At 40.9% G+C, this 18350-nt stretch overlaps 1 protein-coding gene across 1 annotated transcript in view; it reads right to left on the bottom strand.

The window, feature by feature from the left end:
* Positions 1-17378, bottom strand: part of LOC309655172 (aromatase) — a gene marked incomplete at its 3' end in the record, with an annotated part of 202801 nt that extends 185423 nt beyond the window's left edge. Inside the window, exons 1-2 of the mRNA XM_082450138.1 lie at positions 6898-17378; positions 1282-1432 (exon numbers count right to left, since the gene is read on the bottom strand). Of these exons, the coding sequence (XP_082306264.1) occupies positions 1282-1432; positions 6898-7042 (296 nt within the window). The 5' untranslated portion in view covers positions 7043-17378. The remainder of the gene's footprint in view (positions 1-1281; positions 1433-6897) is intronic.
* Positions 17379-18350: the final 972 nt, after the last annotated feature.

Here is an 18350-nt window from a genome sequence, read left to right as displayed (position 1 = left end):
TGGTTAGATGTGTAACACGGTCTGCCTTAGCTACTCGTCAGACTTTTAGAACAGCAAACTGAGTGAAATGAAAAAAAAAAACAAACAGGCAGAAACCAAGATATTAGTTTGGTTGAAAATAACATTCTTGGATAGGTAGTTATATTTGGAAGGATAACGTTTTTTCTCCCCTGCTCCCTTCTTTCAAGTATTTGGTTCAGAGAATTGGGCTTTTGAGTTCACCATGGTATTTTCAGAAATGATGTATATCATCATGGCCTTAAAAAAAATCAAGGCGGTTTCCAGAAATGCTTCACTTACTTCTGTGCAATAGTCTGTGTATCTGAAGAAACAATTCTAATAAATCAGTAAAACACCCTGTCAGTCTTAGTTTGTGGGTAAATCTCTGTCAGGGATTATAAATATAAAAACTCATTAATGAGACATTTTGGCAGATAGCTTTGCTAAAAATCTAGCAAAGATAGCTGAACATCTATGATATGTGCTCTCTTTTAAACTCTTCATTTTCCATGATCAATCAGTAAGAAAACTAATATTTCACAAAGCTAGTTCTTCAGTCAATGCATATTTTGTTAACCCTGGAGTAAATTCAGTCTGCTAAAGTTATCTGGAAAATATTAAGTGTATGGGCAGCAGGAGAATACCATTTCTTTTAATAGGCAATATTGTTCCTAATTTATATAAAATCACTCAGCAAGGACACTGGCACACAGTCACAAATAGGAGAGCAGAGTATGAATGGCTTCTTCATCTGCTGTCTGTCCTCCCAGAGTTTCTCAGTAGCCTGGCATTAGAAACACATCAGCGAATTGATACAGTCAGAATTTTTTTCCTCTGGTGTTTTTTGTTGTTGTTGTTATTATTGCTTGTTTGTTTGTTTTGATGCTTACTTGTACAGCTAAGACCAAAATCTTAGGAAATAGGAAAGCATAAAAGGTAATACCAAAAAAAAAAAAAAGGTAATACCTCTCCCTCAAGTGTGTTTTGTCAAAACCAAATCACCTGTATTCTAAGTTTCCACATTCACTGCTCAGAGAGATTTTGAATAATTTTCAGTCTTCCCAGAGTTCTTTATATGTACCTCTGGCTTCAAGCAAGACCCAATTATTCTACTTGTCTCAAATGTTAGATTTTTACCTGGGAATCACTCATCTTTATTTAAGTAATGAAAACATAACTTTGGAAACAAAGATGGCAAAATATCAAAATAAGTTAGTTTTTTAATAGGAAATATCCCAGCCTTGATTTTTAAAATATGTCACTGATTATTAACAGACTTACTTGCTAATAATGAGGGTTTCCTCTCCACATATCCAGACTCTCATGAATTCTCCATACGTCTTATTGTAGTAATTGCAGGCACTGCCGATCCCCATCCAGAGGAACCTGCAGTGGGAAATGAGGGGCCCAATTCCCAGAAAATAGCCAGGACCTAGGAAAGTCATCAGATTACAATCAATATTTCCGTAACACCAAAAAGACAAAGTACTTTAAATTACTGTTGTTCTTATTCCTTTATATCTACATGTCCTCTTATATCTTCTGATGTATATAGGTGAATCACATACACAAAATGATTAAAACAACAACACAAGTTAACATGAGGCTCTTCCCAGCTCTATGAGTAAAAAGGTGTCCAGTTGACACCACACCAGTTCCATTTGGTCTCAATCACTTCTGTCTGAACAAACTGGAATAGGTGTCTAGTCTATTCTTGCTGTGTTAAACGGTGTCTATGGGTTTCAAATACAAGTCAATCAGTCCCTCTGGTAACAGGCATGAAAACCAGGACAAGTGACAAGTTGACAGATCTGTCTGGCTGCTAGTTTTGTCTGAAAACTGGGTTTGAAAGCACCAGTCAATGGAGTGGGTGGAGTTGAATTAATTTGTGGTTTTGTTGTCATCTTTTTAACTGTGAGAAACATGGCCTGCAAAGACAATGTCCAAACAAAAAGCATGCATTCCTTTTTTATTTCCTTCAAAAAGGATTTGGTTTAAGAAGAGAATATTAAGCTAAATCTCATTAGACAAAATAAAGCTAAGCATTGAGCAATGAGGCAGTGTGTCTGATCTGTGTCTAGACCAGAGTCTGAGTCCAGTGATGTGGTTTTAGTGAAGAGCCGTGGCCCTTACACCCTTGCTGACGCAGACGATGACAGAATTGTGAAGACTGTGAATCTGGTGAGCAGCCAGGGGAGTTGCTGTTGCTTGTATCAGAGAACAAACTTGGCAGCTTGATTTTAGTGGTGGTGGTGGTGAAAAGTTCATCAAAAGCTTGTTGGAATGGTTTTAGGACTTTCACTGTAAAGTTATACCATTTCTGTATCTTACTCCTTTAATTCCATTTTGTCAGTGAAATAGTCCTGGAGCCAAAATTCACACAACTGTCTGAGACAGTACAGTGCTATAATAATTTAGATAATCTAAGTTTTTGTTTTGTTTTGTTTTGTTTTCTTTGGCTGTGCAGCATGGCTTGCAGGATCCCAGTTCCCTGATTGAACGTGGGCCATGGCAGTGAAAGCTAGGGATCCTAACCATTAGGCTACCAGTGAACTCCTTAGATAATCTAACTTTTTGCATGACTCATGTAAAGTGGAAGTTCAGTCCCAAATTTGGCAAACAGGGTTTACTCCTTAACTTTGCATTAGCAGGATTAATGTAGCAAGTACTACCAGGTTCTTTTGTCTTTAAAGTTCTTTGTTAATGTCTATAGAACCAATATAAGAATTTGAGTTCTTTGGATCAAGGGTTCTTAATCTTAAGATTGTTCTCATAACACTACATTATACAGTTATATAGTCAGATGACTGACTTTATATTAAACTAATTTCATTGAGTTCTCAAAAAGAATTAAGCTGATTTGATTGTATACATATTTCCTTAAAATGTAATCAGACATACTGACCTTTTATCAATACAAATATGCATAATAACAAAATACTTTGTATTTACAGCTTGAAACATTGTAGATCCTCAATAAATGTTTCCTGAATGAATTTTTACAATTTATTAGACATGTGTAAAGAATGAAGTTTTAAATGTCATCCTTATTTAGAATATTTTAGGTGTATTTACATTTTGATAAAAATGAGAAAATATATCTCATACATTTAATCCATGTGAAGTCAAACACCAGTCTATTTGGGAATAGACTTTTTCAACAAACATTTACTTCATATACTACGGCCATGAGGAACAAAGACATACAAATGAAAGGCTGCACTTTCCATGTTTTATCTAAATGTTTGTTGCTCTGTGGAAAGTCTTAGTATTTGGAAACCGCCAATCAAATTTAAAACATGACAGTGAAGAGCTGTATCTGTTGAAAAAGGGAGATTGTGATGAACTCTGCTAAGGCTGAGAACCGGAGTTTTTTAACCATAAGAGAATCAGAGTTTGAGTCTTTAGCAGTCAATCGTATTTCAACTTAATTCATCCAACAAACCCTGAAACCCTACTAGGTATAGACACTAGCTCCAAGTTAGGGACCCGTGATGGTATGGTAAGTATAACTAGGTCCCCATCAGATCCTGGGCAGGGAAAAGAAATGTGAAAAAAAGCACAAAATCAAATAATTATCACACAATATGATCCTTTCACTTAATGTGTATATCTTATACCTTCCGGTTGGAGAGAAGAATGCTCTAGGCGGGGAGAAATTTTGGTAGAATATTAGGGAAATACTCTGGTTGTGTCTACATTACACTGCTCTCTGCTTCTCAGATTTGGGAATGCTCATCTAGGCATGTGTGAGTGCAGGAGTCTCTTGCACACCCTCAGGGGAGCAGTAAATACGTCACTGCATTTTTGTGCAGAGATGGCCTCCATGAAGCCAGCAGCTGGGGCCTCGCACCCTCTGTCCTAATCACGAAGCTGTTACGTTCCATGCTGGGTGTACACCCTAGAGAATCCTGTGCACACAAATGTTCATAGCAGCACTGTTCACAATAGCCCCAAGCTGGAGACACCCTAAATGTCCATCAACAGTAGAATGGGAGATTAAACCATGGGGTGTTCATATAACTGCATACCATATGAACTGCAGCTGCATGCCACAACCTGGATGAAACCCACAGGCAAAAAAGTGAGCAAAAAAGCAAGATAGAAGAATAATGTAGTATTCTATTGCTAAAGTATGTAAAACCAGGCAAAACTAAAGTACATTGTTTGGAATATGAAATTAGGTGAGAAATCTATAAAAAAGCAGGGGAGCGATCGGTAAGAAATAGAAGGTTGTTTACTTCTGGGGATGAGAGTGGGTATGTTTGAAAAGGCACAAGAGGAGTTTCTAGGATGCTGCTAACATGCTACTTCTTGTCCTGGTCTGTGATGACGTGTTTATTTGTGCATTTTCTGTAAAACAGATTTTTAATGGGCAAAAGGAGACTATTGCCATGTCCTTTTTTTCCAGTGCTCCCATAAAGAATGTGGTGCCCAGGGCAGAGAGGGCCTCTGGGGGAGAGGACCCACATGCAAGGTTGGGCATCGCCCTGTATCCTTGGGGAAGGGAGAGCTGCCACGTGCCAGGTGACTATAATCCTGGCAGAGATCAGTGAACTGGGGCAGTTTCCCCAAATTGAAGCTTACAAAACCCCCAAATAGGAATGATTCTTTCCTCTCCGAGCCCTCACGGCCCTCGCTGGCACTAAGTCCTCTGCCTATGTATGTCACCTTTGCACACTCCTCGAGCCCCCTGTCCCCATCACCTGATAATGCAGGGCCTCTCAGTAAGTGTGGGTTTAAGAAGCTTAGATCTGAGTCCCAGTTTCATCACTTACTAGTTATGGACACCTAGCCTCTTTAAGTCTCAGTTTCTTCATCTGTAAAATAGGCATCAACACACTCAACTCACCAGAGTGCCCAGAGGTTCACAAGAGAAAGTGGGTGTGAAACTGCTTTGAAAACTGTAACTTACTAGAGGGCTTTGGCTCATTGTACCCTCTCAACTCTTTGGCTTCACTGACCCTGAGATTCCCCATATGTATAAAGCTAAGAACCCAGAGAGCCAGTGCTTGGAGGGATCTGGCAAAAGGAGTTCAGAAGTATTGGTCAGCAAGACCCATCCAACAAGGCCAGTGTCCTCACCTTCCCTTCCCCAACTAGGAGTCGCGGGATCTCAGCCTGGGCCAGAGGTTTCTAGAACTAGAAGGTTCTGACCAGACCTCACATTTTCCCAAGGAAAGCATGGAACTAGAAGCTCGCTGGTAGCAAAATGATCATCTACCTGGGATTTAGGTCTTCCTGGTGGTTCCCCTATTGCCACTCTCCTTCCAGTTGAGATGCTGGCAAGCCATCTCCCTTCTGTGGCTTTAACCCCTCCCCTGTGAACTGAGGAGTTTGAACTCCATAGTTACTCATACTTGTCACAACGGTTTGCCTGGACAAGGCAGAGCCCTTCTCTGAGGCTCAGTTTCCCCTTCTGTCAAATGAACGGGTTGGGCTCCATTCCGTGGCTCTCAACCCTGACTGCTCAGGAAAGCCACCTGGGAAGATGTTAAAAAATCAAAAACCCACATGGCGACCCTCCTCAGGCAGGGCTGAGAACCACAGGACTATGTGATAGTGTCATAGACTGTCAGTGTATGACAGCATGATGTCCCCAGCCCAGAGGTGGTGGACAGAGTGAGCTACCAGCTAGGCTCCTGGTCCAGGGCTTCAAGGATGCCAGTTCTTGTGTTTGCCCCTCCCCAAAGGTCCAAGGGAGTTCTACCATCACCTGCAACATAAACATCTGGGGGGACTTGTTAAAAAATACCTCCTCCCTCACCTCCACCATTCACGGACCCTGACTTGGGTGCCCACTGGGGGAGGAGAAATCCAGTGAGGAAGGAGCAGTGGTGGGGAAGGGGTTCAAGTTAAAAGACTGTGGAACAGTCTTCCTTCAGACCCCCATCAGGAGTAGAGAACAAAACAAACTAAACATTCCATTCCATTGGGCCTTAAAGTAAACTAAAATACCAGGCTGAATTGGGCAGAGAGACAGTCAGTTCTCTGGAAAACGATGGAGAATCCAGACCCAGGGCACTTTGCAGCAGCGCCACACTCCCACTCGACATCACTCTGTGAAGAGGCCCACGACGCTTGAAAGTGTGTAAGGACTCTGCTCTTGAAATAAAGCCTTATCGGATATCTTATGGAACTGGGGACAGATGCCTGCTATGAGGAGTTTTCCCTGAAAACTAAAAAACCATCTGATATTTCTGAGTTAATCTGGTAGTGTGGAGTGATGAGGTTTCTACTGGAATTATCTGGATAATTATATTATACTCTACTTTTGATTGATCCACAGAGCTTGTGGAAGTTTTTTTTAGGTTTTGAAGGGAACTAGAGTGATCCCCATTTTTCTTCCGCTGTCCAGGTCCCATCCAGCCCTTGTGGTGGCACCAACATCACCACCATGCCCCAAAATAAAAGAAAATAAAGAATGGGATAAAGAGAAGGAATAGGTTCAAGAAAGGGAGAGGGCAGAGGACATGGATGAGGCAAAGTGGGAGGGAGACAGAAAGGAGTACAGAAGGCATTCCAGAGACATTTTCACCTTTAGAGCAAAACTGGAATGAATTTGAATCAAAAGAAAACAAAAACAATCCTGGAATTTTACCTTGCTCCACTCCATCTTAAACTTACTTTAAAGCATACAAGTGCCAAGTCTATTCTACCAAAGCAAAGTGGATAGTGGAAAGGATTATGTAAGATATTGTTTTAATGTTTTCATTAAACATGTGCAGATAATTGGCTAAAATTTTTTCACCTGAGTCCTCATTTGCTTATGTGCCGTGGCCTTCAGCCATCTTCCCAGGTTTACTCTTCGTCGTTTTGCAAAATTTCCTTTACCCTCATAGATCAGAAGCCCAAGAAAACAATCTTCTTAGGTATAGAAATAAATGACTGACTTACCTGGTATTGAGGATGTGTCCTCATAATTCCAAACCAAGAGAAAAAAGCCAGTGAGCAGCAGGATTGCAATGCTGGCAATAGGCATAACTTCAGACACCATGCTGGTGATGTTATAATGCCTTGGGTTCAGCACTTCCAAAACCATCTTGCGTTGCTTGAACTCAGGGGAAGCAACTTAAAGTCCTGTGGAAATCAGAGGGTCAGAAAAATTAGAGAATCCCCCAAAATGTACATTTACGACTCCTCTTGCTTCAGAGGATGCTGTACTGTAGAGATGGGTGTTCTGTTTTATAACGTGATTGGACACTTAGACAAGACAAATTTGTAGTTACAAGTCAAAACAAGCAAGCCCAAGCGAGATCTTTTGGCTTGAAGTGCAGCATTTCTGACCTTGGTAGAGTCTCAGGTTCGTTTAGACGCTTGGTCTGATAGAACCTTATCATCTTGCCCTTGAGTGGGTAGAGTGACTGAATTCCCAATTGAGAGCCAGATTTCTTACCAAAACACATGAAAATGAAGCTCATTCCAGAGATGGAGTCATTCCATGACTTCATCAGCAGATTTTGTTTAGGCAATCTTTTTCCCTTCAAGCCAAATAAATTTTTTAAAAAAGCATTCCCCAATATTCTTCCTTGCTCAAAATTACTTCCCCAAAGGGTAAGCTTCTTCAGTAAGAAGGTGTTTCATGGGCATCACTGAGGCATTCTCACGTTATCTATTGAATTCAACATGATTCACTCAGGACTATCTTTTCCTATTGGCTTTGACAAAGCTTAAAATCTCTTGCACCATGGACTTGATGAAGCAGTACACATGGGCCTATGATAGAGGTAGTAGGAAAGAAGAATAGAAGAGGAAGAATAAAAGGAGAGGAGGAAAAAAGAAGTGGGGAAGCAGGAAGAAAAGAGAGGACATAGTTGATGCCACCAGCAGTAGGCTCAGGTGCCCCTCAGCAACCGAGCTCCCCACAGCAGCTGGTCTCCTGCGCAGGACAATTTTCAGTTTGATTTGCTGATTCTGATGTGGTTTTCTCTTCTTTTTTTTTTTTTTTCCTCTTGGAAAGCATATTTTTTTCTGCTTTATTTAGATGTAATTGACATACAACAGTACATAAGTTTAAGGTATACACCATAATGATTTGACTTACATACATCCTGAAATGATTATCAAAATAGATTTAGTGAGCATCCATAATCTCATATAGATATAACATTAAAGAAATAGAAAAAAAATATTTTTTTCTTGTGATGAGAACACTTAGGATTTACTCTCAACAATTATCATATATAAGATGCAGCAGTGTTAATTATCTTTTTTTTAAACATCTTTATTGGCGTATAATTGCTTTACAATGGTGTGTTAATTTCTGCTTTATAACAAAGTGAATCAGCTATACATATACATATATCCCCATATCTCCTCCCTGTTGCGTCTCCCTCCCAGTTATCTTTATCATATTGTACTTTATCATCCCTAGTACTTATTTATCTTATAACTGGAAGTTTGTACCTTTTCACCACCTTCATTTAATTCCCCATCCCTCCACCCCCTGCCTCTGGTAGCCACAAGTTTGATTTCCTTTTCTATGAGTTTGTTTTTGAGGTATAATTGACCTACAACACTATGTTGGTTCCTGGTACACAACATAGTGATTTGATATTTTTATACATTTCAAAATAATCACCATGGTAAATCTAGTTGTTATTTGTCACCATAGAAAGATGTTACATAATTATTGACTATATTCCCACACTGTACATTTCATACCCATAATTCACTTACTTTGTGACTAAAAGTTTGTACCTCTTAATCTCCTTCACCTATTTTTTTCCTCCCCCAGACCCCTCCCCTCTGTCAATCACCTGTTTTTTCTCTGTACCTATGACTTTCTTTCCGTTTAGTTATATTTGTTTTGGTTTTTAAATTCCGCATATAAGTGAAATCATATAGTATTTGTGTTTCTCTGTCAAACTTATTTCACTTAGCATAATACCCTCTAGGTCCGTCTATGTTGTCACCAATGGTAATAGTTCATTCTTCTTTATGGCTGAGTAATATTCCATTTTATACACACACAGACACACACACACACACACACACACACACACACACACACACACACACCCCACATCTTCTTTATCCATTCATCTGTTGATGAGCCCTTAGGTTGCTTCCATATCTTGGCTATTGTAAGTAATTCAGCAATAAACATACGGGTGCATATATCTTTTTGAATTAGTGTTTTCATTTTCTTCCATAAATAAAGAAGTGGAATTGCTGGGTCACAGGTATTTCTATTTTTAATTTTTTGAGGAACCCTCATACTTTTGTCCATAGTGGCTGCAACAATTTACATTCCCACCAACAGTGCACAAGGGTTCCTTTTTCTCCACATCCCCACCAATACTTATTTGTTCTCTTTTTGATGATAGCCATTCTGACTGGTGTGAGGTGATATCTCATTGTGATTTTGATTTGCATTTCCTGGATGATTAGAGATGTTGAGCATCTTTTCATGTGCCTGTTGGCCATCTGTATGTTTTCTTTGGAAAAATGTCTATTCAGGTCCTCTGTCCATTTTTAAATTGGGTTGTTTGTGTTTTTGATGTTGAATTTTATGTGTTCTTTGTATATTTTGAAGATTAACCTTTGTTGGATATGTCATTTGAAAATATCTTCTCCCATTCAGTAGGTGGTCATTTTGCTGATAGTTTCCTTAGCTGTACTAAAGAGTTTTTGCCATAGTCCCATTTTTATGTTTGCTCTTGTTTTCCTTGCCTGAGGAGACATATCCCCCAACATACTGCTAAAACTGATGTCAAAGAGTTTATTGTCTGTGTTTTCTTCTAAAAGTTTTGTGGTTTCAGGTCTTACTTTGAAGTCTTTAATCCATTTTAATTTATTTTTGTATATGGTGTGAGAAAGTAGTCCAGTTTGATTCTTTTGCATGTAGCTGTCTGGTTTTCTCAATACAATTTATTGAAGGGGCTGTCTTTTTCCCCATTGTATATTCTTTGCTCTTTGTTATAGCTTAATTGCCCATATGAGTGTGAGTCATTTCTGCACTCTCCATTCTGTTCCATTGATCTATGTGTCTGTTTTTTGTGCCAGTACCATATGAGTTTGATGACTATAGCTTTGTAGTATAGTTTCAAATCAGGGAGTGGGATACCTCCTGTTTTGTTCTTCTTTCTTAAGATAGTCTTGGCTATTCTGGGTCTTTTTTGTTTCCATACAAATTTTAGAATTACTTGTTCTTGTTCTTTGAAGAATGTTATGGGTGGTTTTTTTTGTTTTTTAATTTATTTTTTATTATTTTATTTTTAACAATTTATTGGAGTATAATTGCTTTACAATGGTGTGTTAGTTTCTGCTTTATAACAAAGTGAATCAGTTATACATATACATATATCCCCATATCTCTTCCCTCTTGCGTCTCCCTCCCTCCCACCCTCCCTATCCCACCCTTCTAGCTGGTATTGAATCTGTAGATTGCCTTGGGTAGTATGATCATTTTAACATTATTAGTTCTTCCAGTCCATGAGCACAATATAACTTTCCATCTGTTTGTGTCATCTTCAATTCCTTTCATCGGTGTCTTATACTTTTCCAAGTATAGGTCTTTTACCTCCTTAGTTAGATTTATTCCCAGGTATTTTATTCTTTTTGATGTGATTGTGAATGGGATTGCCTTTTAAATTTTTTCTTTCTGTTAGTTTCTTTTTAGTGTATAGATGTGCAACAGATTTCTGCAGATTTCTTGCAGAAGTCTTCTGCAACTTCACTGAATTCATTGATGAGCCCTAGTTTGGGTTTTTTTTCTGGTTTTTTTTTTTGGGTTTTTTGGTGGTGTCTTTAGGATTTTCTGTGTGTAGTGTCAAGTCATCAGCAAACGGTGACAGTCTTACTTCTCCCATTCTAATGTGGATTCCTTTTATATCTTTTTCTTCTCTGATTGCTGTGGCTAGGACTTCCAAAACTATATTGAATAAAAGTGGTAAGAGTGGGCATCCTTGTCTTGTTCCTGATCTTAGAGAAGAATATTTCAGCTTTTCAACATTGAGTATGTTGTTAGCTGTGGGCTTGTCATATATGGCCTATTATGTTGAGTGATGGTTCCTCTATTCTCACTTTGTTGAGAGTTTTTATTATAAATGGATGTCAAATTTTGTCAGAAGATTTTCTGCTTGTATGGAGATGATCTTATGATTTTTTTTTTAGAAACTTCCAGTGTTGGAAGAGATTTTTTTTTTTGTTTTTTGTTTTTTTTTGTTTTTTTTTTTAATTTTTATTTATTATTTATGGCTGTGTTGGGTCTTTGTTTCTGTGCAAGGTCTTTCTCTAGTTGTGGCAAGTGGGGGCCACTCTTCATTGCAGTGCGCGGGCCTCTCACTATCGCAGCCTCTCTTGTTGCGGAGCACAGGCTCCAGACGCACAGGCTCAGTAATTGTGGCTCACGGGCCCAGCTGCTCTGTGGCATGTGGGATCTTCCCAGACCAGGGCTCGAACCTGTGTCCCCTGCATTGGCAGGCAGATTCTCAACCACTGCGCCACCAGGGAAGCCCTCTTATGATTTTTTATTCTTCAGTTTGGTAAGGTGGTGAATCAAATGGATTGATCTGCAGATGTGGAACCATCTTTACATCCCTGGGATAAATCCCACTTGATCATGATGTACGATCCTTTTAATGTATTGTTGAATTTGGTTTGCCACTATTTTGTTGATGATTTTTACATCTATGTTCATCAGTGATATTGGCCTGTAATATTCTTTTTGTGTGTTATCTTTATCTGGTTTTGATATCAGGGTGATGCTGGCCTTGTAGAATGAGTTTGGAAGTGTTTCTTCCTCTGAAAAGTTTTGGAATAATTTGAGAAGAATGAGTGTTAACTATCTTCTAACTCTTTGGTAGAATTCACCTATGAAGCCATCTGCTCCTGGACTTTTGTTTGTTGGGAGATTTTTTTTCTGATTCAATTTCATTAATGGTAATTGGTCTGCTCATATTTTCTACTTCTTCCTGATTCACTCTTGGGAGATTGTACATTTCTAGGAATTTGTTAATTTCTTCTAGATTGTGTATCTTACTGACATATAATTGTTGGTAGTAATCTCTTATGTTCCTATGTATTTCTGTGGTGTCGGATGTAACTTCTTTTTATGATTTTATTGATTTGGGCCCTCTTTTTTCATGATGAGTCTGGCTGAGGGTTTTCCAATTTTGTTTATCTTTTGAAAGAACCAGCTCTTAGTTTTATTGATATTTTCTTTTTTTTTTTTAGTCTCTATTTCTTTCATTTCTGCTCTGTTTTTATGATTTCTTTCTGTTTTCATTTTCCTTTGTTTCCAGGTATTTTTTAAATTTCCTCTTTGATTTCTTCAGTGACCCATTGGTTGTTTAGTAGCATATTGTTTAGCCTCTATATTGTTTGTGTTTTTTATAGTTTTTTCTTTGTAGTTGATTTCTATTCTCATAGCTTTGTGGTGGAAAAAGATACATGATTTGATTTCAATCTTCTTAAATTTACTGAGACTTTGTTTTGTAGCCTAGGATGTGATCTATCCTGGAGAATGATTCACATGAACTAGAAAAGAATGTGTATTCTGCTGCTTTTTGATGGACTGTTCTGTATATCTGTTAAGTTATTCTGGTGTAATGTGTCATTTAAGGCCAGTGTTTCCTTATTGATTTTCTGTCTAGATGATCTGTCCATTGATGTAAGTGGGGTGTTAAAGTCCACTGCTATTATTGTATTGCTGTCAATTGCTCCCTTTATGTCTGTTAATATTTCACTTTATGTATTTAGGTGCTCCCATGTTGGGTACATATACATCTATAATTGTTATGACTTATTGTTGGATTGATTCCTTGATCATTATGTAATGTCCTTCTTTGTCTCTTGTAACAATCTTTATTTTAAAGTCTGTTTTGTCTGATATAAGCACTGGCTTTCTTTTTCTTTCCCATTTGCATGAAATATCTTTTTCCATCCCCTCACTTTCAGTCTGTGTGTTTCTTTAGATCTGAAATGAGTTTCTTGTAGGCAGCATATATATGGGTCTTGTTTTCATATCCACTCAGCCATTCTATGTCTTTTGATTGGAGCAGTTAGTCCACTTACATTTAAAGTAATTATTTTTTTTTTAAAAAAAGGGGGGACTTCCCTGGCAGTCCAGTGGTTAAGACTCCATGCTTCCACTGCTGGGGGCAAGGGTTCGATCCCTGGTCGGAGAACTAAGATCCCACATACCGCGTGGCGTAGCCAAAAAAAAGATAAAAAAATAATTGTTCATTGGTATGTACTTATTGCTATTTTGTTAATTCTCTTTGGCTTGTTTTGTGAGGTTTTTTTGTTTTTTTGGTTTTTTTTTTTTTGGTTCCTTTCTTCTTTTGCTCTATTCCCTTGTGATTTAATGGCTATTTTTAGTGTTATGTGTGGATTCCTTCCTCTTTTTTCTGTGTGTATCTGTTACAGATTTTTAGTTTGTGGTTAAGAAAAGGTTTGTATATACTAATATATATATATACACATAGTCATTTTAAGTTGCTGATTTTTTTAAGGTTTGAATGCCTTTTAACAACTCTGCGTTTTCTCCCTCCGCTCAACATTTATTGTTTTTGACATCATATTTTATAGCCAAATCCTGACATGGCTGGCTGAGGGGCTCAGGGTGACCTGGAGCTGCTGTAGGTCTGCTGTTGGCCAGGGCCAGGGCCCGGGGCATCCCGAGGTGGTGCCTGCCTGCTGGTGGGTAGGCTGGGTCTTGACCTGGCTGGCTGTGGGTCTGCTGTGATCCTGGAGTTGTTGTCTTGCCAGCTGGTGGGTAGGGCTCAGGCACAAGGTTTCCCAGGGCTGGTGCCCACCCACTAGTGAGGCCAGGTCCTGGAGCTACTGCCATCCCAGTGATGGGCAGAGCCAGGTCCTGGGTTCTCTGGCTATAGGCTCAGGGGTCCCGTAGCTGGTGTTGGCCCCTTGGTGAGTACACTGGATCCTGACACAGCTGGCTTCAAGGCCTTGGTGGTCCCAGGGCTGTGGCCCAGGGGGTCCTAAGGCTGGTGTCCACCCACTGGTGGGTGAAGCCAGGTCCTGAGTTGCTGCCAGCTCACTGGTGGGCAGAGATGGGTTCTGGGGTCTCTAGCTGCAGGACCCCAGGGGTCCCAGAGTTGATGTTGGCCTGTAGATGGGCAGGGCTGGGGCCCAAGGGATCCCAGGGCTCATGCCTCCCTGATGAGTAAAGCTGGGTCCAGGGCTAGTGCCAGCCCATTTGTGGGTAGGGCCAGATCCCAGTGTGGCTAGAGGCTCAGGGGTTCCTAGGGCTGCCAGCCTGCTGGTAGGTGGGGCTGTGTCCCCACCCAGCTAGCTTCCTGGCCTGGGAGGTTCCAGGACTAGTGCCAGTGCGCTAGTGGGGATGGGCCAGGTCCTGGTGCTAATAAGCTAAATGGAGGATTCCAAAATGGTGCTTACCAGCACCAGCGTCCTTGTGGTGGGATGCGCTCCCCAAAATGGCTGCTGCTGGTGTCTTCATCCCCAGGTTGAGGTTCAGTTGCCTCCTGCCTTTCTAGGAGGCTCTCCAAGATCAGCCAGTGGGTCTGACCCAAGCTCCTTTCAAATTACTGCTTCTGCCCTTGGTCCTAGAACATGTGAGGCTTTGTGTGCACTCTTTAAGAGTGGAGTCTCTATTTCCCACAGCCCTCTGGGTCTCCTGAAAGCAAGCCCTACTTGCCTTCAAAGCCAAATGTTCTGGAGGCTTGTCTTCCCACCGTAGGACCCCCACCCCCACCCCAGGCTGGGGAGTCCATTGTGAGCCCCAGACCACTGGTTTATTGGGGGGCACCTCTGCAATTGTAATTATCCTCCTGGTGGTGGGTCACCTACCTGGTGGTATGGGTCTTGACTATACTCCATATATGCCCCTCTTACCTGTCCTATTATAGTTCCTTCTTTATATCTTTAGCTGTAGAGATCTTTTCTACTAGCCTTCAGATCACTTTCATGGATAGTTGCTCTGTAAATAATTGCAATTTTGGAGTGCCCATGGAAGGAGGTGAGCTCAGGGTCTTCCTACTCCGTCATCTTGGCCACTCCCCTCTGCTGTGTTTTTCCACAACGGAATGTTGAGTCTTTATTTTCAGTAAGGTTTTCCAATACCTATCCTCTTAGAAGAGAGTTTCAGGGATGGTGGTTTGTTGAAGAGACTTAGATTGAATAGCCTTGTGTAACAAGGAAAGAGCAACCATTCCATTCAGTTCCTGGTGCCAGGTGACCACTCCAAGGATTACCTTCTCTTGGAAGGTGCTCTAAGTTCCCAAGACTTGCAATGTCTCTGAAACAGACTTTGGCTGGGTTTTACCTAGTAATAGAGTTCTAGATTCTTAACCAGGACTTCTAAGTGGATTTCAGGGGCTCTGTGAACTCCCTGAAATGCTGCATAAAATGTTGTATCTGCTCAGCTGCACTTTTATGGGGCAAAGAAGCCATAACTTTCATCAGGTTCCTGAAGAATATATAATTACCTTTCTCTCCTGATTTATATGAGATCTTAGATACACAATCAAAGATCCATTTCCGGCAAGCACAGAAATTTCATGACATAGTTGAATTCATTCAGTTGCTTGATTCATTCTATTGATTCATCCTATTATTCTACCATTTAAATAATCATTAACAGTTAAGTGCAAGGCACTAAAACTGCCTACACATATGTTGGGCAGTTTTTTTCTTTTTTTAAATATATATAAGTTGAGACTGAAACGTCAGCAATGTGTCTGCTATCATCTGGTTCCTTTGTTAATGAACAGCTTCTTTGAACAGGTTGAGTTTTTAGGTTTTTAATTTCCAGAGTGGAATTTTACATCATTCTGAGTAAGCTCCTTGTGACTTTCTGCCAGTCAGGACCCTCACTGTTTCTGTTTATATTGATGAAACCTGAAACCAGTGTTAAAAGCGTAAGTGAAGAAAGTGGTTGTGACAAAAAGGAGGAAGATGTCCTAGAGGAAGTGATGCGGGCAAAAACTTCATGTTTAACAAACTCTCAGAGAGATGTTACAATGTTGAAAGCACAAAGTATAAAATGTTGGAAGCTGATGCAACTTTATAAAGGAGTATGACAGTTCACCAAGGCATAGAAAAGATGTTCCCTCAGTGTTCTAAGTTCTACAAAAAGAAGGTAGCAAGAACTGTTCAAATACTCTTGTTGAGTTTTTTTTTACAAAGAAAAAAAAAACAAAACACTAAGAATTGCAATGTTTCTAATGTTTTAAATTACAGTGTATTAAAATATTGGTTTTACTATTTTTTTCACTTCCATATACACTTAAAACCTATACTAAGGGAGTTTTTCATGTTTCAACAAAATTTTTAAAGCTCACAGTACAGTTGTATTTTTTTTTCTTGATTTTTAAGATTACCTTGCATAGTTTCAGTTTGCATGGTCATTTTTACTGTCCTGCACTACTGTGCAAAGTTAGCACTGCCTGTATTTCTAAAAGTTTGATGGGGCAAGGAAGCCTGGTTCCTCATCTTCCTCAAAAGTATGTCATAAAGATGCCTAAAAGAGCACTATTTAAAGACCCAAAAGAATGAGAATTTTTTTTTAATGCTTACATAGCATTTGTTGTGTGTCAGACATTGTTCCCAGCACTTTACAAATATTAAGTCATTCATCCTCACAACAACCCTGTGAGCTAAGTATGATGGTACCCATTTTACAAATGAGGAAACTGGAGTGTGGGTACGAATTTTGCCCTTGGGCACCCAGTTTGTTTGTCGTGGAGATGGGATTGGAATCCACGGAGTCTGTCTCCAGAGCCCATGCTCTGAATCATGCCATTTGGTGCCTGTTATGGGATTCATTTGGTCTCAACATTCAGGGACCTTTCAGTCATTTATGTTCATTTCCAGGCTATTCAGAATGACTCCCTTTAAAGGAGTTAGCTTTTCAGATCTCTGAATGCACAGCTGGAAAGATCCTTAAAGATTCTCTCCTCCTTGCACATTGGTTTTCCTGTCCAGTAGAACATTCCAATGGGCCACACAGACAGGTTGAACATAGGCCTTTGAGGTGTGGTACAGGAATGGAGGAAGGTCCTAGAACTTCAGAGAGGTTACTTATATGTCCCCTGTGCCAGGAATACCCTCGCCTCACCCCCAAACAAACATATACACACATGTGGCCCTAAAGTGCCACAGGCCTTCAAAAGCCATCTCAAATACCTGGCTTTCCAGGCATTTGTTTGCAAAGTGGTCTCATTCACTGGGGCATCCCACGCCTCCTGATGAACCAGGCCTGTGCTCCCATGCTACATGGACCACAGATATCCTGACACCTTAATGCCCCACAACCTCAGGGTAAGGAAATGCCAGGCCAGAGTCCCCAGTCTGAGCCAGGGCAAAGTCCGCTGGGGGCACAGCAGAACCCGGGTATCCCAGTGCTTTGGGGTCAGGGTGTACTCTGGGCCTTGCAGTACCAAAAGGGGCTCCCAGATGCCCTGATACAGCCCTGACCCTCTGCCCGGCTTGGCCAGACCCTACCAAATCCTACCTTGCAGCATGGGGGCGACCTGTCCAGCAGGGTCTGAGGGCCGAGTGCCAAGCCTACCCTCCTTCTCATTCTCTCCAGTACACCTGGTCCGTCTCTCTTTCTTGCCCCCACTCCCAGAGGAACGTGACCCAGCCACCTTGGTTCTCCCTGCCACACCTTCTGATTTGGGTCCCCACAGACAGGGGGCTGCCTACTGGGGCTCTTGCAAGGAACAAGACAGATGTGATCAGCCCCCAGGGGCTAACAGACAGGGTCTTGGAGGAGGAGTTACAGATCTTTACTGAATGGTTCCCCAAGTGAGTGAGAACATCCAGTTGGGGGCAGGGAAGCCTGTGGCTGCAGAGTGTCCTGTCCCAGGGAGGGGCTGTGGAATGGAACTGGTGGCCTGGGACGGATGGGAGCAGGGGGAGGGTGAGCATGATGCGAAGCAGAAAGAAGGATCAGCAAGGAACAGGAAGAAAGCTGGTGACCTGGGCCCCAGAGAGCAGGGGCAGTTTGGGGGGTATTGGGGCTTGCAATGGCGATAGGGGACACCTGTGCAGAGCTTTGCAGGTGCATTAGAAAGGTTAGAATTTGTCTTAAGAGAAATGAGAAGCCAGTGAAGGGCTTTAAGCAAGGGATCAGCAAAGTCATATCTGCATTTTAAAAATCTGAATCACTTTGGCTGCAGTGGGAAGAATACGATGGAGGGAGGGGTATTGGAGTGTGTGAAGGAGAGCAGCCTGGAGGCTTCCATAGTTTTTCAGGTAAGAGAGGGAGGTACCGTGGTCTTAAGGGGTCGAAATAGAGACAAATAGACAGGTTCACTAAGTTGGCATGACTCTCATGATTTAAATCTAATGATATAAGGAGAGAGGAAAGTGTTAAGTATGTCTCCTAGGTTTCCAGACTGTGTACCTAGAGGGGTGGT

The sequence above is a fragment of the Balaenoptera physalus genome (assembly GCF_965194825.1).
Source record: "Balaenoptera physalus genome assembly, chromosome: 2".
NCBI lineage: Eukaryota > Metazoa > Chordata > Mammalia > Artiodactyla > Balaenopteridae > Balaenoptera > Balaenoptera physalus.
This window is presented reverse-complemented; position numbering and strand designations above follow the sequence as displayed.